This window comes from Pelophylax lessonae (assembly GCF_965119305.1).
Source record: "Pelophylax lessonae genome assembly, chromosome: 1".
NCBI lineage: Eukaryota > Metazoa > Chordata > Amphibia > Anura > Ranidae > Pelophylax > Pelophylax lessonae.
In genome coordinates, this window is record NC_138768.1 from 653,189,698 (window position 1) to 653,213,938 (window position 24,241).

The following is a 24,241-nucleotide window of genomic DNA, read 5'->3' on the forward strand; positions in this document are numbered from 1 at the left end:
GCTTGTAAACACAAAATGTCGAAAATAGGCCTAGGCAAGTGGCTAGGATGCATGATGGTGCTCCTTTTCAAAATTTTTGCTCTTTTTTGGCTTATATCACGGAAAAAAAAAAAAAAACAGTTGTGATCAAATACCACCAAAAGAAAGCTCTATTTTTGTGAAAAAAAATGATAAAAAATTTTGTTTGGTTACAGTGTAGCATGACTGAGCAATTGTCATTCAAAATGTGAGAGTGCTGAAAGCTGAAAATTGGTCTGGGCAGGAAGGGGGTCTAACTGCTCTGTATGGAAGTGGTTAAGATCTCAAGGCGGCAACGGAGCCCACACTGGAGGAGCCAAATGTTGGACAGCCTGAAGAAGGGAAAGAACCAGGGAATGTGTAGCCAAAAGGTCATTGGGAGAAGGTCATTGGAAGAAGACCGCCAAAACGGACACCTGGCCCATGATGGTACTCGAGGCCAATTTCTGTTCAAGCTACCGTTGAAGGAAGAACCCCAAGAGACTCACATCACGCAATGTACGTCTACCACGTACGATGGTAGATCTTCCTAGAGGTAGATTTCCTAGCTTTCAACAGTATAAGAATCACTGACTCAGATTCCCTATCCCCTATCCTTCAGCACCTGGCGTTCAACAGCCAAGAACATCCAAGCCAGCATCGGTAAAGCACGATAGATGATCGGTCCTTGGGACAGCAGATCCTCCCTGAGAGAAAGCTGCCAAGGAAAGTCGGCGACCAGCCACACCAGATCGGCATACCAAGGCCAGTCCGGAGTCACTAAGATGACAGGAATCTCTTCTGCCTTGATCCTGCATAGAAGTCTGGGCAGAAGCTTGAGAGGTAGGAATCAGACGATACTCATCCCACTGGGCCACCAGCGCATCTGTAGCATCTGCCAGAGGTTCCATTGACCGAGCCACAAACCTCTACACCTTTCTGTTGAGCTAAGACGCCAACAGATCCATCTCGGGGGTGCCCCACCGAAGACACAGCTGATGAAACTGCTCCTGATGAAGGGACCTCTCCTCGTAGTCCAACGCCTGAGGTAATCCGCCTGCCAATTTTCCACCTCAGGAATATGTACGGCGGAGTGGGCTGGAACAAACCATTCTGCCCACCTTAGAATGCCGGCTACCTCCAGAGCCGCCAGGACACATATCTTGTGCCCCCTTGGTGAATGACCTAAGCCACAGCCATGGCATTGTCTGATTGAATGTGCACTGGACAACCCCCCATCATCCGTCAAATGATCCAGAAACTCACTCAGAGTTCCAAGACATTGATCTTCCAGCGTCCAGATCCCCTGATCAGAATGCTTGCCGAGGATGCCTTTCCAGCCAGACAGGCTGGCATCCGTGGTGACCACTGTCCAATACAAGGGGAGGAAGGATTTTCCCAGGCGAAGCGCAGGAGAACAAAGTCACCATATCAGGGACTCCTTCGTGCCCTGACTCAGCCAGATCTGGATTGTCCAGAGACTGCAGAGCCTTGTCCCATTTGTTCAGAATTACCCTTTGCAGGGACCTTGTATGGAACTGTGCAAATAGAACCACCTGGAAGGTAGACACCATCAGGCCCAGCACCCGCATGCAAGTCTGAAGGTGGACAGCAGGAGGCGAATTGCAGCCTGCAATTTCTGGAGTTTGTCCAGAAGAAGGAGCAGTCTGGCTAACGCCGAGTCCAGAGTCAGGCCTAGATAGTCCAGTTTTGTAGACGGAACCAGAGCAGACTTCTGAAGGTTTCCGAATCCAGCCGAACTCTTGCAGAGTTCGTATTGTGATCTCCAGGTTCTCCACCAGAGAAGAGAGAGACTCCTCTCGCAGAACGAGATCGCCCAAGTAGCCCAGTAACGCGATCCCCTGCTGGCATAGCAAAGCTAGCTCCGGGGCTAACAATTTTGTGAAGACCCGAAGAGCAGACGCGGGACCAAAGGGTAACGCCACAAACTGATAAAGCTCCTCTCCCACAGGAAAGCGGAGAAAACGCTGGTGACTGGCACATATTGGAATGTGACGGCAGGCATCCTTGGTATCGATAGAGGCGTGGAAATCCCCCTGACACAAGGATGCCACCAGCATTCCAATGGATTCCATTCTGAACTTCTGTACCCACAGAAAGCAGTTTAGTGCCTAGAGGTCCAGGATTGGATGCACTTTGCCTTCCTTCCTGGGAAATGTGAACAGGTTTGAGTAAAAACCCTGAAAACGTTCAGAGGTCGGAACCGAGACAATCACCCCTTGAAGTAAACAGGTCTTGTACCCTCCCAAACAGACCCTGTAAGTGGTCTGGGGACAGGCGCAAGTTGGGTAGAAAAAAACTTTTTGCTAGCCCATCACCCGCAAGCCGCCTCCACCTGGGACACAAGGGAATCTAGGACCGCAGTCAGTGCATGGATTGATAGATGGTAGGGACCCGGAGAGCCCCTAGCCTCAGGGAGGGGGTCAGGTGGGGAAACATGCTCTAAAGACTCCATGAGTCACCAGGGGGACCTCATAAAAAAGTGTAAAACACCAAGTCAAAACCCCCACCGTGCTGGCAGCACCACCTGGCTGCCAGGCACAAATAGCACCAAGCGATCCTCAGCAGAGAGGGAGAGGACCCCACCAGACTCCCCATCCACAGAAATCAGCACCTGCAGCCACCAGGGGAATCTGCACTAAATGTGCAGCCATCAGGAAGTAACTTGATCCAGTACTCAGCACCAGGGGATGAGGAGGGGCTCCCACCACTGAAATTGCCGCCCACAAGGCTCCACTGTCATGGTCGCCGCTATATGTATTGGCAAACCACAACAAAATGGCCACCGGACTACACAAACATGGCCACCATGTATAGAAACACACGCTACAAAAAAAATGGCAGCACCACGAGGCGCACAGGAACCCAGGAGGGAAACCAGGCCTCAAAGACATACCAAGGTAGAACAGGGAGGCCCTGGAAGGTGCCCCCAGTATGTACAACCCCCTCCTTGCACAGTCGATCGTCCGGTCGCCGAAGGCGCACCCCTGGCCCCCATTTACCAGTTAGTGCCCTGCCCCTCATCCCAGGAAAGTGGCCAGGCCACCCAAACAGCCCCAGCGTGGAGGGGGGGCAGGATAAGGGACTTGGCAGGAGGGGGGACAGGATAAGGGACTTGGCAAGAGGGGTGCCTGCGGTAGGAGGGGAACCCGGGGGTCCGACTGTCCCAAGGAGGGGCCCACGTCCACCCCAAAACTCCCCAGGGTGAGAAGAGGGGACAGCTACTCAAGATATCAGGAACCAGGCGGGCACTGCTTCAGACAGAACCCCTCTCCATCGAAATGGGGAGTGGTCGGCCGGGAGGATCGCTGCGACTCGGGCTGAGCCCGGCCTTATGTGACCTCACGAGGCATTTACAGTGGGTACGGAAAGTATTCAGACCCCCTTAAATTTTTCACTCTTTGTTATATTGCAGCCATTTGCTAAAATCATTTAAGTTCATTCTTCTTCCTCATGAATGTACACATAGCACCCCATACTGGCAGAAAAACACAGAATTGTTGACATTGTTGCAGATTTATTAAAAAAGAAAAACTGAAATATCACATGGTCCTAAGTATTCAGACCCTTTGCTCAGTATTTAGTAGAAGCCCCCTTTTGATCTAATGCAGCCAGGAGTCTTTTTGGGAAAGATGCAACAAGTCTTTCACACCTGGATTTGGGGATCCTCTGCCATTCCTCCTTGCAGATCCTCTCCAGTTCTGTCAGGTTGAATGGTAAACGTTGGTGGACAGCCATTTTTAGGTCTCTCCTGTTATATTCTCCGTGTTGTGAGAGACACAGGACTCTGGTCTGGAACAACGGTTGTTTATTCAGGACTCACTGTACAGCATTACAGGACAGCTCTGCATATCAATACATCTCTACATGTGTCTAAAGATGGCCACTCTGCCCCTTGACCCTTGTCATCACTCCTGGGTGGAGCCAGCCTTAAAGTGACAGTACATGTGAAACCCTTCAGGTATAACATCTCCAGAGATGCTCAATTGGGTTTAAGTCAGGGCTCTGGCTGGGCCATTCAAGAACAGTCACGGAGTTGTTGTGAAGCCACTCCTTCGTTATTTTAGCTGTGTGCTTAGGGTCATTGTCTTGTTGCAAGGTAAACCTTCGGCCCAGTCTGAGGTCCAGAGCACTCTGGAGAAGGTTTTTGTCCAGGATATCCCTGTACTTGGCCGCATTCATCTTTCCCTCGATTGCAACCAGTCGTCCTGTCCCTGCAGCTGAAAAACACCCCCACAGCATGATGCTGCCACCCCCATGCTTCACTGTTGGGACTGTATTGGACAGGTGATGAGCAGTGCCTGGTTTTCTCCACACATACCGCTTAGAATTAAGGCCAAAAAGTTCTATTTTGGTCTCATCAGACCAGAGAATCTTATTTCTCACCATCTTGGAGTCCTTCAAGTGTTTTTTTAGCAAACTCCATGCGGGCTTTCATGTGTCTTACACTGAGGAGAGGCTTCCGTCGGGCCACTCTGCCATAAAGCCCCGACTGGTGGAGGGCTGCAGTGATGGTTGACTTTCTACAACTTTCTCCCATCTCCTGACTGCATCTCTGGAGCTCAGCCACAATGATCTTTGGGTTCTTCTTTACCTCTCTCACCAAGGCTCTTCTCCCCCGATAGCTCAGTTTGGCCGGACGGCCAGCTCTAGGAAGGGTTCTGGTCGTCCCAAACGTCTTCAATTTGAGGATTATGGAGGCCACTGTGCTCTTAGGAACCTTAATTGCAGCAGAAATCTTTTTGTAACCTTGGCCAGATCTGTGCCTTGCCACAATTCTGTCTCTGAGCTCTTCAGGCAGTTCCTTTTGACCTCATGATTCTCATTTGCTCTGACATGCATTGTGATCTGGAAGGTCTTATATAGACAGGTGTGTGGCTTTCCTAATCAAGTCCAATCAGTATAATCAAACACAGCTGGACTCAAATGAAGGTGTAGAACCATCTCAAGGATGATCAGAAGAAATGGAAAGCACCTGAGTTAAATATATGAGTGTCACAGCAAAGGGTCTGAATACTTAGGACCATGTGATATTTCAGTTTTTCTTTTTTAATAAATCTGCATCAATGTCAACAATTCTGTGTTTTTCTGTCAGTATGGGGTGCTATGTGTACATTCATGAGGAAGAAGAATGAACTTAAATGATTTTAGCAAATGGCTGCAATATAACAAAGAGTGAAAAATTTAAGGGGGTCTGAATACTTTCCGTACCCACTGTAACTCGCAGGCCAGCCCCCGTCCAGTGAGGCTATGTCGTGGCTGACCTAGCGCGGAGCTGAGGTCTGCGTGTGCTCTCTGGCCAGACTGGGGTAACCACTGGATCTACTGGATCGCCCAGTCCGGCAGTTGATTGTAGATCTCGCAGGAAAAAATAGGTCCTTACACCTGATTAGGCAGAAAAAAACTGAATGGCTATAGCAGAGAGAGGGAGTATATCCCCTAGGATTGCCCTTGAGTGTAGCCAGAACTCGTTTTTGCCTAGTGTCCTACTCCTGTAGGGGGCAGTATAACCCAATGGTTATGAATATCAGGAGAGGTGTCCATCAATGAACGTAAGAGAAATATATATTTGTATGGCAATTTTAAACAGTTTATTGATATTATTTATTTATTTTTACGCTGTATTCCAAAGGCTGTTTTTTTATTGATTTTCAACCAGCAGCAGAGGACTAGATGCTCCTCCTGCTTATGTTTCCCTACAGAGAGAAAGTTTATGAGCTGGCTCATGTGACAGCTATATATTGATTCACTAACTGCCACTCTGGTTTACTCAATCCAGGATGAAAGGATGCAACCCGTAAAAGAAACTCACATAAAGTAATACCGTTAGTTAGACCTATATTAAAAACATAGGCAGCATACTCACACAACAGAACACTGTACATAGGCAAACCCGAGGTATTAGCACACCTCACTATGTAGCTCACTCAGTGCTTGTGGAGGAGCCACAGACATCTGCCAGCGATGGCTGCCCTGCTACTGATCGCTCACAGAGATGCAGTGTATTTACATCCGACCTGGCAGACAGTGTCCGGCTCCGCCTCAATGCGTTTCATCATCTGAGACTGTCAGGGGGATGTAAAAAACTGCAGTGGCAAACCTTAATATGGCGCTTTTCCACTGCGTGTACTGGCTCGGCTCCACTCGGCACTGCTTGTCCCAGCTCGGCTCGGTTTGCTTTTCCACTGCGTGGTATGAGTCGGCACGTTTCAACACTATATAGGCTCTACTCGGCTCGGTTTGCTTTTCCACTAAAGTAGTAAGTGGGAGGGATTACAACGTAATCCAATGACGGTGGCAATTCTCTGACCAATCAGTGGCTAGTAGTGATGACCAATCAGGCTGCATGCGAAGGATTGTGGAATTTGGTATAGGTATGGCAAGCTTGAAACCACAACCGAGGTGGTACTGTTTAAGCGAGCCGTACCATGCAGAGGAAAAGCGCCGCCGTACCAAATCGTACCGAACCAAACACGTACCATGCTGTACCGCGCAGTGGAAAAGCGCCAAAGTGAGCCATACTGAGCCGTACCATGCAGTGAAAAGGGCCAATAGACAGAGCCCAGAGACGCAACTAGAACCTTCAGGGCCCCGATGCAAGAAACCATGAAGGGACACCTGGGCCCCTGGCCGGGGCCCTTCCCTCTCATTGCAGGACCCTTTCACAAGTTCTGCAGTGGGCCCCCTTCCTTCCATCTTGGGGCCTCCCCATGGAGGTGGAATGCATGGGCCCGGTCGCAAATGTGACCTTTGCAATCCTGGTGTCAGTAGTTTTTATTTTTTGGTATTTTAATTTTTATCATTTTATTTATTTATTTTTTTACAATGTCCCTGACTTTGACTCCATACAGAAAAGGAAGGAGCTGGTAAATTACATATTTACCAACCCCTTCCTGGTTCTCTATTGTGACACATCCCCAGCAGCCGGAAGGAGAGGGAAGGGAGAACAGTGGGGGGGGGACCAGGGGAGCACACAGGTCCAGTGACAGCAAGTGAACTGGATAGGAGCAGTGGTGGGGGGAGCATACAGAGGAACCAATCTCCTCCATTTTCCTCCTGCAGCTACAGGAGGAAAAAGGAGGACAGCGATTTATCTACATGCTGCCCCACCCCCCTCCTATCCAGGTGTACAAGGGAGCCGCACAGGCCTGAAAGAGCCTGATACTTGCATGGATGGCTGTCGGGACCGGCACGCAGTACACAAAGATATAGATGGATACAAATGAATAAATCTAAGTGTATATATACTCCTCTAACATCTTTTAACCCCCCTAGCGGTATTCCAGAGTGTGGCTCGGGGTTAACTTTCAGTACCAAAAGCGGTAACCCCCCAACAGATAGCGGGAGGACAGCAAGGGAGGATGGCGGGGGATAGCAAGGGAAGGTGAGTTTTAAAAAATGTAAAACCAATGCAAAAGAATGTATCGCTTTTAGCACAGAAATCTGTACATAATCAGACCGCCAGGGAGGTTAAAATTAAATGCAATAAAAAAAAAAAAAAAAAAAAGACTTCCCTATTCCAATTGGGCAGTAAACCCATTATATGCCAGGGACTTCATTGCATCGGGCATTTACCCTTTCATTATCCAAAGGATATAGCAAATTAACATATAACATAACAGGAATGACAAAACTCCAACTAAACTAAAAATAATCCCACAGAGTGCACTTTATCCCAAGATTGACAAGTTGCATAAGTAACCGCACATAAAAGATAAATGTGTAAATATGAAAATAAAAATATAATATTTTCTATTAACAAAACATCTACATAAACAATCAAGCCTTACATTATTCACCTGTCAAACTGACATTACCATTACTATAATTAGACGAATATCATACAAAAAGTACCATAAAAACAAGATGGGCAACAATGAGATGACCTCAAGGGTGGTTTTACAGGTGGAGGCCACAGATTTTTTTGTTTTCGTTCCCTAATCTTTACAGACTGTTTTTCACTAGTTTTGCATTTGGCTAGGGTAATTGTCACTACTGGTAGCATGAGGTAATACCTGGACTAGGGATCGATCGATCATCGGCAAGGCCGATATATCGAGGGCCGTTATGCACTTTCCCTGATATATCGGAATCGGCCCCGGAAGTTATCGATATTACCGATATTGCGTTTGACACGTTCTGCCTTCTAAGACCGCGTCCCATGCCTCGGACAGTGTGTGCAGCTGCAGTCCGGTCACGGTGCCAACCAGCCATCCACGGGCCCTGGCCTCAGCCACCGCAGGGTGCCAGCCATTGACCCACAACAGGGTGAAAGGCCAGCATTCAGCCACCCACCCCACAACAGGGTGCAAGCAGCCAGCCACCCACCCCACAACAGGGTGCCAACAGCCAACCACCCACCCACAACAGGGTGACACCAAGCCAGCCACCCACAACAGGGTGACACCAAGCCAGCCACCCACAACAGGGAGACACCAAGCCAGCCACCCACCACAGTGTTTCAGCAAGCCAGCCACCCACAACAGGGTGACACCAAGCCAGCCACCCACCACAGTGTTCCAGCAAGTCAGCCACCCACAACAGGGTGACACTAAGGCAGCCACCCACAACAGGGTGACACTAAGCCAGCCACCCACAACAGGGTGACACTAAGCCAGCCACCCACAACAGGGTGACACTAAGCCAGCCACCCACAACAGGGTGACACCAAGCCAGCCACCCACAACAGGGTGACACCAAGCCAGCCACCCACAACAGGGTGACACCAAGCCAGCCACCCACAACAGGGTGACACCAAGCCAGCCACCCACAACAGGTTGACACCAAGCCAGCCACCCACAACAGGGTGACACCAAGCCAGCCACCCACAACAGGGTGACACCAAGCCAGCCACCCACAACAGGATGCCAGGAAGCCACCCACACTGCCAGGCGTCAGCCACCGACCCACAACAGGGTGCCAGCAAGCCACCCACACTGCCAGGCGTCAACCACTGACCCACAACAGGATTCCAGCAAGCCACCCACAGCAGGCCAGGGTGCCAGCAGCCAGCCAGACATTTTTTTAACCTTATTGTCTCTTTCAAATTGCAATGGAGATGGATGAAGACAAAAAAAGTAAAAGTGTGGTCTGGGACAATTTTTCATCTCAACCATCTCAAGGAAAAGCAGCAGTGTGCAACACATGCACAAACAATAAGCATGGGATCAGTAGCTTCAAAAAACAAAAATACGTCAAATATTTGGACCCATCTAAGAGTTCATCATATTGAATTATATCATGCGGCACAGGAAAAACAAAATTAATATCAATGTGATTTTGAAATACCTCCTCCACTATCCCAGGCAACAACAACAGATATGTTTCAGAAAAAAAACAGGTGTCACAGTCTAGATTCAGATGGAAGATCCCAACTGCTGGACAGAGTAATCACAGAGATGATGGTCACTGATAACCAGCCATTTACAATGGTGCCTGACTCAGGATTTAAGCGGTTGATGTCCATACATGAGCCAAGGTACACACTGAAGAGTGAGACGTATTATCGAACCAAAATGCTGGGAAAGATTCACCAAAAGGTCGTTGAGAAAGTAAAGGCTATGCTACAACCAAAGAATGCTGGCAACTCACTCTCATTCACGACTGACTGCTGATCAGGAGGAGGACAAACAGAGTCACTAATGAATCTTACATACCACTTCATTTACAGCAGATGACAAAAAGGCAATTGGTCTTGAATACAAAAGTGATGCAAGGATCCCACACTGGGGAGTGCAGTAGAGAAATGTTTCTAGGCATGCTTGAAGAATGGGGATTTACCAAAGACCGAGTGATGCTTGTGCTCCTTCGAGACAGCGGAACAAACATGCGGAAAGGAATGAGGCTTGCTGATATGTCAGACCTCAGTGTCATGGCACACAACACCCTCCAACTTTCAAATGATGGTCTGTCAAGCCAGAGAGCTTTGATTGATATATGTTTTGAGAAGTATGAAGAGATTAAAAATGTTGTGCTGGCAAGTCTTTTGAATCCTCGATACAAGAACCATACTTTCTCTTCTGATGATGTATTGGCCAAGGAAAAACAATGGCTGACCGAAGATATTCAACAGGAGGTGCAAACAGGGAATCAGACTTCCGAAAGGACTCCATGGCAGCCAGTAAACCCTGACCACCCAGACCACATCCAAGGAATGCAAAGGCATATCCTTGGGATGTTTGGGCTTCGCACAAAGTGAAGGTAAAACAATATCTTCGTTAAGATGGAAGGCAGATACCGCGTTGGGAAGAAAAGACTGATTGGGTCGCAGGACCACTTTATCTCTATGAACAATCAGATAAGGCTAACGACAAGCCAACGCCGCCAATTCAGACACTTTGCGGGCAAAAGTGACAGCTGATATTCTCAAAGAAAGGCCGTTGTAAAAACTGACAAAACCAAATTCAAGTCCCACGGAGGCAATGGAGCCGTCCGCGTAGGAGCTAGATGACCAACACAGTTTATAAAAGTGCGAATCAAAGAATTAGTCACCAAGGGACGCTGAAAGAAGATGGCTAAGGCCGACAATTGACCCTTTATAGTGGCCAATGCTAAACGCTAATCCACACCCTCCTGCAGGAAAGCCAAAACTCTCGCCACCGAAAAGCAGCGAGGATGAAACCCGTGCAACTTGCACCAAGTTCCAGGTACGATGGTAAATCTTCCTAGAGGTAGATTTCCGTGCCTTCAACAAGGTAGGAATGACAGCATCCGAGAGACCCTTGTCCCTCAGCACTTGGCTTTCAACAGCCAGAGACTGTAAAGCAGGAGGGAAGATCGGCCCTTTAGACAGGAGATTGTCTCGCAGCGGAAGCCGCCAGGGAGGCTCGACGACCATCTGCACGAGATCTGCGTACCAAGACCGGCGAGGCCAGTCTGGAGCCACCAGACTTACCTGTGCCTGCTCAGACGCCAACCTGCGTAGGAACCTGGACAACAGCTGGATCGGGGGAAATGCATAGAGCAGCCGATACTGGTGCCAAGGCACCACCAAAGCGTCCGTGGCGGCCGCCAGTGGATCGCGGGTTCTGGCCACGAACCTTTCTACTTTTTTGTTGAGACGGGAGGCGAACAGATCCACGTCCGGAGTTCCCCATCAGGCACAAAGGAGGCGGAAGACTTCCTGGTGCAAGGACCATCCCCCCTGGTCCAAGGTCTGGCGGCTGAGATAATCCACCTGCCAGTTCTTCACTCCCGGAATGTGGACGGCCAAAATTGCTGGAAAGTGCGTCTCGGCCCAAGACAGGATCTCGGCCACTTCTTTGGCCACCCGGGCACTCTTGATGCCCCCTTGGTGATTGACATAGGCCACTGCTGTGGCCTTGTCCATCTGAACCCGGACCGGATGACCCTGTAGCTGTGTCGTCCAATGAAAAAGGCAGAGCTTGAGCGCCCAGAGCTCCAAGACATTTATAGGCAAGGATGATTCCTCTGCCGACCAAGTCCCCTTTGCACACAGCGTGTCCAAGACACCCCCACAATAAAACGATTAGCCGTGTCAAGGTGAGAGACAGGAGCCACCACAACAGGTCCTCCCTCGTGAGGTGGCTTAGGGATATCCTCTCGTCTAGAGACAGAGTCTGCTTGTCCCATCTGGCAAGAATCTCTGCTTGCAGGGTTCTTGTGTATAACTGGGCAAACGGCAAGGCCGAGACCATCAGACCCAGGGCCCGCATGCAGGTCCGCAGCGAGGAGAGATCGGCTTCCCTGAGGAACCTGATCTCGCCCCGTAGGGTCCGAAGCTTCTCTTCTGAGAGAAAAACCTTCGCTTGGACTGAGTCCAGGACCATCCCCAGATAAGTGAGACGAACTGACGGGGTCAGGGTTGACTTCTGAAGTTTATGGTCCAACCGAACTCCTGGAGCGTCTGAACCGTAACCGACAGATCGCTCGACAGAGATGCACTCGAGTTCGCCCTTAATAGGAGATCGTCCAGGTAGACAATGACTGCAATCCCTTTCATGCACAGCAATGCCAACACTGGAGCCAAAACCTTGGTGAACACCCTGGGAGCTGAAGCGAGACTGAAGGGTAAGGCCACAAGGCAATTTCCTTAGAATGTTTTGGCCTGGGACACTGGGAAAGCAACACAATGTATTCATTCAAATGGAAATCAGAGATGACCTCTGGAAGGAACGATGGACTGGGAAGAAGAACCACCTTATCTCTGTGAAAAAAACAGGCAAGGTGGACAAGCAACGTAAACCAGCTCCGACAACCTGCGCGCAGAAGTAATAGCCACAAAAAGGCCACCTTCAGGGACAGCGCAAGTAGGGAACTTCACAAAGTCTTTCAAAGGGAGGTTTCTGAAGCACCAACAGCACCAAATTGAGGTCCCACGGCGGTAATGGAGATCGCACTGGAGGAGCCAAGTGTTGAACTCCCTGGATAAAAGGTAAAACACCAAGGAATGTGGGGCCAATGGTCGTTGAAAGAAAACCGCCAAGGCTGAAACATGGCCCTTGATGGTACTCAGGGCCAGGCGCTGCTCAACCCCCCATTGGAGGAAAGCACATATCTGAGCCACCGAAAAGGAGTGAGAGTGAACCCCAACAGATTCACACTATGCAATGTACGTCTTCCAAGTTCAAAGGTATATCTTCCATCTTCCTAGAGGTAGATTTTCTAGCTTTTAACAGCGTAGGAATCACAGATTCCGACAAACCTTTATCCTTTAGCACCTGGCTTTCAACAGCCAAGCTGTTAAAGCCAGCAACTGTAAAGCAAGATGGAAGAATGGCCCTTGGGACAGCAGATCTTCCCTGAGAGGAAGTCTTCACAGAAGGTTGGCGACCAGCCGTACCAGATCGGCATACCAAGACCAGTGAGGCCAGTCTGGAGCCACTAGAATGACCAGAATTGCTTCTGCCTTGATCCTGCGCAGGAGTTGGTGCAGAAGTTTGGGAGGGTGTAAATCAGATGATACTGACTCCAAGGAGCCACTAGGGCGTCTGTTGCTTCCGCTAGAGGATCCTGAGACCATGCATCAAACCTCTGTACCTTCCTGTTGAGATGAGAGGCCAACAGGTCCACCTCGGGACTACCCCACCGAAGACACAACTGATGAAACCCCACAGGATAAAGTGATCATTCCCCTGGTTCAATGCCTGTCGACTGAGGTAATCCGCATGCCAATTTTCCACCCCTGGAATGGGTACAGCAGAGAGCTGGAACAAATCGTTTTGTCCACCTTAGAATTCTGGCTGCTTCCCAAGCCGCCAGGGCACTTCTTGTGTCCCCTTGGTGATTGACATAGGCCATGGCCGTGGCATTGTCCGATTGAATACGTACCGGACATCCTTGAAGATGAATTGTCCAATGAGCCAGACAAAGTCTGATCACTTAGAGTTCCAGTACATTGATTGCCAGTCTGGACTCTGGCAGGATCCAGACCCCATGAGCACAATCTGTGCCAAGAACCCCTCCCCACACAGACAGGCTGGCATACGTGGTGACAACTGTCCAGTACAGGGGAAGAAAGGATTTTCCCTGTCACAGTGCCGGAGAACGAAGCCACCAGATCAGGGACCCGCTCGTACCCCGACTCAACAGGACCAGATTGTCTAGAGACTGAGGATTCTTGTCCCATTTCACCAGGATCTTTTTGCAGAGATCTTGTGTGGAACTGTGCAAACGAAACCACATCAAAAAAAGGTAAACACCATCAGGCCCAGTGCCCACATGCATGCTCGGAGGGATGATCGTCTGTTGGACAACAGAAGCTAAATTACCCCCTGCAATTTCTGGAGTTTTTCCAGAGAAAGAAACACTCTGGCTGAGGCCGAGTCCAGGGTCGGACCCACATAGTCCAGATGAGTGGACGGAACCAGACCCCAATCAGTGCATCCACCAGCGCCTTTTCATGCACGGCTAAAGGAGCAGAGGAATCATCCTCACTACCTGAGCACGCAGACACAGAAGGGTAACTCACATCGGCCGTGGCCGAATCAGATTCAGGATCTGAAGACAGATGAGGCAGGTTAAGGCGGGGGACGCTTTTTGCTAGCCCCTTTTCCCAGGACCAAATCCATCTTGGACACCAAGGACTCCAGGACCGCCGTCAGTGCAGCCAGTGATTGTTGGGACCTGGAGGGCTCCGCAGAGAGGGGGAGAGTGAACCCCACAAAAGTTCACCAACGATCAGGCACTCACAGCAACAAACGAACTGCACACCATGCGACGATCAGGAAGAGAAAGATCCAGGAGTCAGCACTAGGGGATGAGGAGGGGCTCTCACCACTAAATATAGTTCCAAAAACATGGCCACTGCTACGTCCAATGGAGGAAACCACATTGAAATGGGTGCAGAGGGTACACAAACATGACCGTCAAGCCACAGCATAAAAATGCTACAAGAAAACGGCAGCCCCGGGGGGGGGGGGGGACTCCAGGAGCACCGAACATGATCCCAGCAGGAAGGGGGCAGGAGCCCCCACCAGGCACAGCCCCCTCGCAAAACTTGATTGTCCAGTCAATGGCGGCGCACTTCCCCCCTCCCCCCCCCTTTCGCCAGCTCGACACCCCAGACCGACCTTAAAAAGGTATGGCCACTCCATGGGAGGGGAGAGGGGTGTGGGCAGATGGGGGGAGGGGGTACAAGTCCGCAAAGGACCACCGATAAAAACGAGGGGGTGCATGGGAAGGAGGGGTGCCCGAGGGCCCAACCATCCCAGGGAGGGGCCCACGTCCACCCCCAAAACCCTGCAGGGGTAGAGGGGGAACAGCTACTTACCACATCAGGAACAGGGTAGGCCCTGCTCCTGACAGACCAATGTGGGTGGAGCTGAGGCCTGCGCGCGCTCGCGGGCCATACTGTGGGGACCCTCTGGATCTAGATTATCTAGTCCATCGCCCAGTCCAGCAGTTGATTGTAGCTTCTCACAGGTAACAAAATAACAAAGACAGGAAAAAATTGCATGTAAAAAGGAAACAAAAAAAAATTGCCAGGACCAGAGATCCCAGCAAGGAACTAGGGCCTTACTCCTGACTAGGCAGAATAAAAACTGAGTGGCTATAGCCGAGAGTGGGAGTATACCCCCAGGGACTGCCCCATGGCGTAGTCAATTTTTTTTCCTGCCTAGTGTCCTACTCCTGTAGGGGGCAGCATAACCCAACAGTGAAGAAGATAAGGAGCTGTGTCCATCAATGAATGCAAGAGAAAGGTATTTAGCAGTTTATTTATACTGAGCATTTGATGCCATAAAAAGAAAAAAAAAAAATTAACAGTATGTTTTTTTGGAATTCTGTAGGTATTATGTGTTTTTTTTTTTTTTTTTTTCTCAAAGACCATGATGGCAATGTAATTAATGGACATTCTGTTTAATGCTATACTACACTACATGTATATGCTAGTGATGTTCACTATGAATTTTATTTTGTACCTTTTACAAATAAAAAGTTAAATTAAAATAAAATTAAATAAAAAAAAAAAATGTGGTATAGCTACAACAAGGTTTTTCCCATGAAAGGTATCCTTTACCAGCAGGTTTCCTCAGCAGCAGCAATAAAGCCCCGTACACACGTACCGATCGCCGGCCGAACGATCGGCCGTCTTTTGTCCAGGGCTGTCGTGTCTGTTGAAAACTGCAAAAGACTGCACACAAATTTTGTCGGCCAACAACAGCCGACTGCAAAAGTGATGTCATGTGATGGTTAACTTTCCTTGTCTTTTTTCTTTTCTGAGCATGCCCAGTCTTGCTAATCTGCCGTCTGTCGGCCGAAATCTGTACTGACTGGCGAACAATCGGCCGTTCTGGTGACGGCCAACAAAAATTTTAAAGTCTGCACGACAGATTCTGTTCGGCCGAAAATGCGCTGTCGGCTGTCGGAAGCATTATACTAACAAGCCTACAATCGGCCGATCGGTCGGCGGCCGAATATTTACGGCCGACAATCGGTACGTGTGTACGGGGCTTAAAGCAGTGACTCCAGGTCTTTGCATGTAATGTGAGAGTTATGCTAGGGGTATGGTAAGAATTAGAATGATGAGCATAGTGTCATGCTTTAGGCCTGCCAATTACAATATCATGCCTTGCTACTGATCATCAATATACTAGATTCCTTTTAATAGTAGCATTAGGCCCCTTTCACACTTGTGTGACCTAAAAGTTGTGTGATTTTGCCACGATTTTGACTGGATTTGAAGCAATGCCTGTGTAATCTTGAGGTCTATGGAGTTTAAAAACACATCAAATTCAAGCCAAAGTAGTGCAGGGACTACATTATTTGGGGCTTGTAGTCGCACAGATATGAACGGTACTCATTGGAAATCATGGAGTACGACTTACCATGTGACTTTTGCAGTCCCAAGTCGCACAAGTGTGAAAGGGCCTAACTGTTCTGTACATAGTTGTACATGTACATGCTTGCATGTTAAAGGCAAGGCAATCTTTACCAAGGTACTATTTTTCACAATGAACATTTGTCATTTTAACTGACAAATCCTGTTGTAATATTCAAGTACTCCTGGAAGCGTTTGAGCTTTTATTTATTATGTCCCATCATTTCTTAGGGCACAAGCTGCCATAATTCCCACAAGACTTTTAGTGACATTGGGAGGCTACTAGCATTATCTAGCAAATGTATAACAAGTTGACAGCCTTACCCAGCCATGTCTAACAACCTGGCAGTGACACATAGCTAGTGCTTTGCTTTTATACACTCTCTAGATAAGAGTCAGTGGAAAATGTGTCCGCATTTTATATTTACATATAAGAGTCCAACAAGATAATATCCTCCACGTGCTTTGATAAGCTTTCCATGCACTATGGTCTTAATGAATATGCACTTCTCATACTCTCTTGACATCTATGCCTGGCAATACACTTTTAAAACTAAGAGCACTGTTTGAGAGGATATGCAAGTTAATCAGAATCTAAAAGCCTAATTTCTCCTATGAATGCCTGTGCAATCGCTGTACTCATATTACAGTCAGGTCCATAAATATTGGGACATCGACACAATTCTAATCTTTTTGGCTCTATGCACCACCACAATGGATTTGAAATTAAACAAGATGTGCTTTAACTGCAGACTTTCAGCTTTAATTTGAGGGTATTTACATCCAAATTAGGTGAAAGGTGTAGGAATTATAACAGTTTATATATGTGCCTCCCACTTTTTAAGGGACAAAAAGTAATGGGACAATTTTCTGCTCAGCTGTTCCATGGCCAGGTGTGTGTTATTCCCTCATTTCATTTACAAGGAGCAGATAAAAGGTCCAGAGCTCATTTCAAGTGCGCTATTTGCATTTGGAATCTGTTGCTGTCAACTCTCAATATGAGTTCCAAAGAGCTGTTCGCTATCAGTGAAGCAAGCCATCATCAGGCTGAAAAAAACAAAACAAACCCAAGAGACATAGCAAAAAATATTAGATGTGGCCAAATCAACTGTTTGGAACATCCTTAAAAAGAAAGAACGCACCGGTGAGCTCAGCAACACCAAAAGACCCGGAAGACCACAAAAAACTGTGGTGGATGACCGAAAAATTCTTTCCCTGGTGAAGAAAACACCCTTCACAACAGTTGGCCAGAACAAGAACACTCTCCAGGAGGTAGGTGTATGTGTGTTAGGCTCGGTTCACATATATGCGATGTGGGAAGGCTGCGAATTCGCAGCCTGTTCCCGCATCGCACACGCACCCCCGGCAGTTCACACTGCCATATGCGATACGCTGGGGGTGTCAATGTAATCTTAACGACACCCCCAGTTTGATCGCATATCGCAGTGCGATCGTGCAGCTCGCACAGGATCGGATCGCACAAGTGTGAACCGCTGTGCGATCCGATCCTGATGTGGCTAGAAAAAAGGGTCCTGTGCGTGTTTGGTGCAGCTGCGGTGCGAATTTAGCCATACAAACTGTATGGCTAAACTCGCACCGCACAGCCGATCGCATGTAATCTCGGAGCAGTGCGCTCCGATATTACATGCGAACCCCGCACACGCACAAGTGTGAACCGGGGCTCAAAGTCAACAAAGAGAAGACTTCACCAGAGTAAATACAGAGGGTTCACCATAAGATGTAAACCATTGGTGAGCCTCAAAAACAGGAAGGCCAGATTAGAGTTTGCAAAACAACATCTAAAAAAACCTTCACAGTTCTGGAACAACATCCTATGGACAGATGAGACCAATATCAACTTGTACCAGAGTGATGGGAAGAGAAGAGTATGGAGAAGGAAAGGAACTGCTCATGATCCAAAGCATACCACCTCATCAGTGAAGCATGGTGGTAGTAGTGTCATGGCGTGGGCATGTATGGCTGCCAATGGAACTGGTTCTCTTGAATTTCTTGATGATGTGACTGCTGACAAAAAGCAGCAGGATGAATTCTGAAGTGTTTCGGGCAATATTATCTGCTCATATTCTGCCAAATGCTTCAGAACTCATTGGACGGCGCTTCACAGTGCAAATGGACAATGATCTGAAGCATACTGCGAAAGCAACCAAAGAGTTTTTTAAGGGAAAGAAGTGGAATGTTATGCAATGGCCAAGTCAATCACCTGACCTGAATCCAATTGAGCATGCATTTCACTTGCTGAAGACAAAACTAAAGGGAAAATGCCCCAAGAACAAGCAGGAGCTGAAGGCAGTTGCAGTAGAGGCCTGGCAGAGCATCACCAGGGATTAAACCCAGCGTCTGGCGATGTGTATGCTTTCCAGACTTCAGGCTGTAATTGACTGCAAAGGATTTGCAACCAAGTATTAAAAAGTGAAAGTTTGATTTATGATTGTTAGTCTGTCCCATTACTTTTGGTCCCTTAAAAAGTTGGAGACACATATACAAACTGTTGTAATTCCTACACCGTTAACCTGATTTGGATGTAAATACCCTCAAATTAAAGCTGAAAGTCTGCATTTAAAGCACATGTTTCATTTCAAATCCATTGTGGTGGTGTATAGAGCCAAAAAGATTAGCATTGTTTAGATGTCCCAATATTTATGGACCTGACTGTATGCTCTTACTAGGACTTGGGATTGTCTTCAGGTAACCCATATCAAGAACCAAGATCCACAGATGTGACTTGAATGCATGGCTGGACAAACCCCATGGTGACAAAAAGGTACGTCCTGATGCCTGGGCTGCTGCCTAAATGTTACCCACACCCTTGGACCCTGGATGTCTCATTAAAGAGAACCTGTCACAAAAAAATAAAAATAGAATAATCAACACACAGGGGATTTTATTGGGGGGGGGGGGGGGTGGAATGTTTTAATTTTAAAAGATAAAAGTTACACCCAAGCACATAAAATCCCCCCCCCCAAAAAAAAATGAAGGCCCTCCCACAGATGCACACACTCCTAAGCCTGAAAACGTTGATACACATTACGAATCACCACGCACTAAATTTAGCACCAGACATTCGTAACGCTAAACTGATTAATTATAGGGGGCTTTTAAAGCATTGCCTATAGAAAAATAAGGTACAGACATGTTTAACCGGTTGCCGACCGCCGCAAGTACATATACTGCAGCGGTCAGCCCCGGCCAGGCAAAGTGACGTACCAGTACATCACTAGCCTGGGAGCCTCGGCTCGTTCACGGACACCTCCGTGACTGTGACCGGCGGACCCGATGTCCGCCGGTCACTCGCAATCGTCTGCTGTGAAGGGAGAAAGGCAGGCGGCTAATGTAAACAAAGCCGCCTGTCATTCTTCCCTGTGTAAAAGCACTGATCTAACGGTCCTGCTATGTAGCACCGTTGATCTGTGCTGTTACACACACAGCCACATCCCTGCACAGTAAGAAGCACGCCCCTAGGGACACACACAGTCACTGCATCTCTAATAAAGTTAACCCCTTCCCTGCCAGTGTCATTTTACAGTAACAGTGCATATGTATAGCACTGATTACTGTAGTAATGTCACTGGTACCCCCAAAAGTGTCAAAAATGTCAGTCAAGGGTCCCTCCAAAAAAAAAAAAAAAACGCAGATCGCCGCCATTACTCGTTAAAAAAAAAAAAACCGACAAAAATCTTTCACTTAGTTAGTAAACGCAATAACTTTTGCGCAAACCAATCACAATACGCTTATTGTGATTTTTTTACCAAAAACATAGGTAGCAGAAAACAAATTTGCCAAAAATTTAAAAAAAATTTGATTTTTACATTTTTTGGGGGGGGGGGGGGGGATTTCATATAAAAAAAATGTGAAAAATATTGTTATTTTTGCAAAATTGTCGCTTTTTTTTTTATTATAGCGCATGATCAAAAAAATCGCACAGGTGATCAAATACAACCAAAAGAAAGCTCTGTTTGTGGGGAAAAAGGACGTCAAATTCATTTGGGTACAGCGTCGCACGACCGCGCAATTGTCCGTTAAAGTCACGCAGTGCCGAATCGCAAAATACCCCTGGTCAGAAAGGAGGTAAAATCTTCCGGGGCTTAAGTGGTTAAGGTTTTACATGAATAATTATTTACTTGGTTCAACCTCTGCTTTTATATTTTATCAAAAAAATTGTGTTTTTGAGCCCCCTAAAATTCACTTTTAACGTGTAATTTTTTTTTTTTTTTTACTGAGTTTTGTTTTTCCTAGACCTTTGCGGCATTAATGTGCGACATAAACAAGTTGGAACTACAACCATTTTATTCTCTTGGGCAGGGCTTCCCAAACTTTTTTGGGCCGAGACCCACTTCTGAATACAGTTATTTTTTCGGGACCCACTTGCTTGTAATTGAATGCTGTAAAGCGCTACAGAATTTGTTGGCGCTATAAAAATGCAAATAATAATAATAATGATGCATATTATAAAGGGAGGAGGATGTTAAATTAAAAATATCAATTTACTACTTTTCAATTTATTATTGAATACACTTGCCAGATGTTCTAAGTGAGGGGTCAGAAACCTGTGGCATATAAGCGGAGTTGTAAGTAATCAGCACCCTCATAGAAATTATAAGGCAGGCAGAGGACAGAAATCAACCTCAGGACAGTGATCAGCAGGCTATATGGCACTCACCCTCCTTCCTCTCCCAGCGGTCCACAGTGAAGGTGAAGCCCCTGTTTGCCCTCTCCAGGGCCCAGCACACCTCACCCAGAGTCTCCATGATGAGGAGCTCTATGCTGGTCTTGGTGTCTTGGCTCTTCTCTTTCAGATCCTCTACTGGGGTCACAGAAGCTGCCATGAACTCCTGACACCGCCAGGCCACCTGGTCCTCCTATGACTCCGAGGCTGCCTTCTCTGTCCGCTATAGCTGAGAGAATCCCGCCGCCAGTCTAGCCAATACCGCTGCCACCAGCAGGACCGAGGAGCTGGCTCTGCACCCCATGAACATATCCTACATAACAGCCCACATACGTACTCACTGATGCAAGTATCCCTCCTCGTGGGAAATGCAGACCAGCCTCTGTAAACTGCGTAGGTGGGGTCCTGAATCCATCGCGATTTTACTGCTCCGGCTCTCTGTAATTTGCGCGGGCTCGCACAGCACAATTTTAGCGGGCCCACTCTCAGTGATTTCCGGCTCAGCGCGACCCACTCAAACGTAGCTCCCGACCCACAGTTTGTGAACTCCTGCTCTAGGGTGTCTGCTTTTTCAAAATCTTTACTGTTTGGGGGTTTTATGTAATATTTAGGCCTAAAAGGATTTTTTAAACGTGTGCAAAAAAATGCAAAAACGGCTCTGGGTTTGAAAGTGTTAAGGATAAGTTCACCTTCGGGAACATGTTACATTTTCTACTCGAAAGCTTTGTTTAAAAAAACTGGCTCCTAACTTTTTTAGCCGGCTCCTAGATTCAAAGCAAATTAGGCTCTGAAATAAAGTATCAAAACGTTCCATGAAATGTTGTATTTTTCAAAGGCCTTTAATACCTGTGTGATTTTCAAATGCGTTCCTCTTCTCTGCGACCGCACGCTTAATTTCATCTAAAACAGTACTCAGATCTCGAGATCTTTTTCGGTTCTCTTGCTCTGCGTGAAATAGTCTTTGCTGGAGTTCTAAAAACTGCTTTTCATATGTGTCTATTCCATATTCTGTAAAAGAAGAGAGGAAAGTACAATAAGTGAGCAATCTTTATTAGTATCCACATGTTGCCAGTTGCCTTGGTTTAAACAAACAATCACGTAACCTAAAACTCCAATTGCGTCCCAAAAATCCATTCAAAATAAATGTAAAAAGAAAAAAAAAAAAAAAAAAAAAAAAGGAGGTTAAAGTTCTCAGAAAGGCACAGAACTTTAGATGCTTACCCTCATAAAATACTATACCAATGGAACTCTGCTTTATAAAGCTAGGAATATCAGGTTGGAAAGAAGAAGCAAAAGTCTGCTGGGTTTTTAATGAGGTTTCTACAATGTATTCCAATATTTACAGAACTTTATCATACCACACTGATTTCATATGAAAGTCTAAACATTTATAGTGCCTTGAAAAAGTATTCATACCCCTTGAAATTTTCCACATTTTGTCATGTTACAACCAAAAACATAAATGTATTTTATTGAGATTTTATGTGATAGACCAACACAAAGTGGCACAAAATTATGAAGTGGAAAGAAAATGATAAAAGGCTTTCAATTTTTTTTTTATAAATATCTGAAATGTGTGGCATGCATTTGTATTTAGCCCCTGAGTCAATACTTTGTAGAACCACCTTTCGCTGCAATTACAGCTGTAAGTCTTTTTGGGTATGTCTCTACCAGCTTTGCACATCTAGAGAGTGAAATTTTTGACCATTCTTTGCAAAATAGGTCAAGCTCTGTCAGATTGGATGGAGAGCGTCTGTGAACAGCAATTTTCAAGTCCATTCTACCTTAGCTCTGGCTGTATGTTTAGGGTCCATGTCCTGCTGGAAGGTGAACCCCTGCCCCAGTCAAGACTTTTGCAGACTAACAGGTGGTGTTCTAAGATTGCCCTGTATTTTGCTCCATTCATCTTCCCATCAACTGTGACCAGCTTTCCTGTCCTGTCCCTGCTGAAGAAAAGCAACCCCACAACATGATGCTGTTACCACGTTTCACAGAGGGGACGGTGTGTTCAGGGTAATGTGCAGTGTTTGTTTTACGCAAGCACCTTCTTCCACGTGTTTGCTGTGTGCCCTACGTGGCTTCCCGCAAACTGCAAATGGCACTTCTTTTGGCTTTTAAACAATGGCTTTCTTCTTGCCACTTTTCCATAAAGGCCAGATTTATGGCATGCACGAATAGTTGTCCTGTGAACAGATTCTCCCACCTGAGCTGTGGAGCTCTGCAGCTCCTCCAGAGTTACCATGGCTTCTCTGATTAATGCTCTCCTTGACCAGCCCGTTAGTTTAGGTGAACGGCCATGTCTTGGTAGGTTTGCAGTTGTGCCATTTTCGGATGATGGATTGATGAACAGTGCTCTGTGAGATGTTCAAAGCTTGGGATTTTTTTTTTTTTTTATATAATCTAACCCTGCTTTAAACTTCTCCACAACTTAATCCCTGACCTGTCTGGTGTGTTCTCTAACAAATCTCTGAGGGCTTCACGAACAACTGTATTTATACTTAGAATACTACTGAGATACACACAGGTGGCCTCTATTTACTAATTAGGGGACTTCTTAGGGCAATTGGTTCCACAAGATTTTAGTTAGGGTTTTTGAGTAAAGAGGGCTGAATACAAATGCATGCCACACTTTTCAGATACTTAATTTTTAAAACCATTTATCATTTTCCTTCCAATTCACAATTATGTGCAACTTTGTGTTGGCCGATCACACAAAATCCCAATAAAATACATTTACATTTTTTGGCTGTAACATGACAAAATGTGAAAAATGTCAAGGGGTATGAATACTTTAAGGCACTGTTCCAGCCTCCAAAGGCTCAGAATAGCATCCATACCCTTCAATCATGTGTGATAGGGAACTTCTACATGTAGTATAGAACGTACAGTATTTAATACAGAACCACTACCACAAAAACTGGTATCGTGATAACAGTAAATTGGTAATACGTGCAACGCTAGCATTCATTATATGAACTCATTTTGTTTTGATTTCACATGTTTTAATAATTTGTACCACATCTGTTTGCATTTCAAAATGGCCAGTAAAAGTGGCAGTGACAACGGATGGCACAAACCACAACAATGCCAGGAGTTCCTGACCAGTTACAGTCACATTCATTTTTTAAAGAAGCCCAGAGGGTAGTAATAATTGGTTGATTTACCGTAAAATTTTTCTCTTATGTGCATTGACAGACACAGCTCCAGAATCTCCTTGACCATAGCGTTATGCTGCCCCCTATAAGGAGTAGGACACTAGG

General features: G+C 46.8%; 1 protein-coding gene across 1 annotated transcript in view; it reads right to left on the reverse strand.

Moving 5' to 3' along the window:
• The window catches only part of MGAT4D (MGAT4 family member D), a 327,531-nt gene that overhangs the window by 210,314 nt on the left and 92,976 nt on the right, over positions 1-24,241 (reverse strand). The window contains exon 2 of the mRNA XM_082243787.1: positions 21,828-21,989. Coding sequence (XP_082099913.1) covers positions 21,828-21,989 — 162 coding nt within the window. The remainder of the gene's footprint in view (positions 1-21,827; positions 21,990-24,241) is intronic.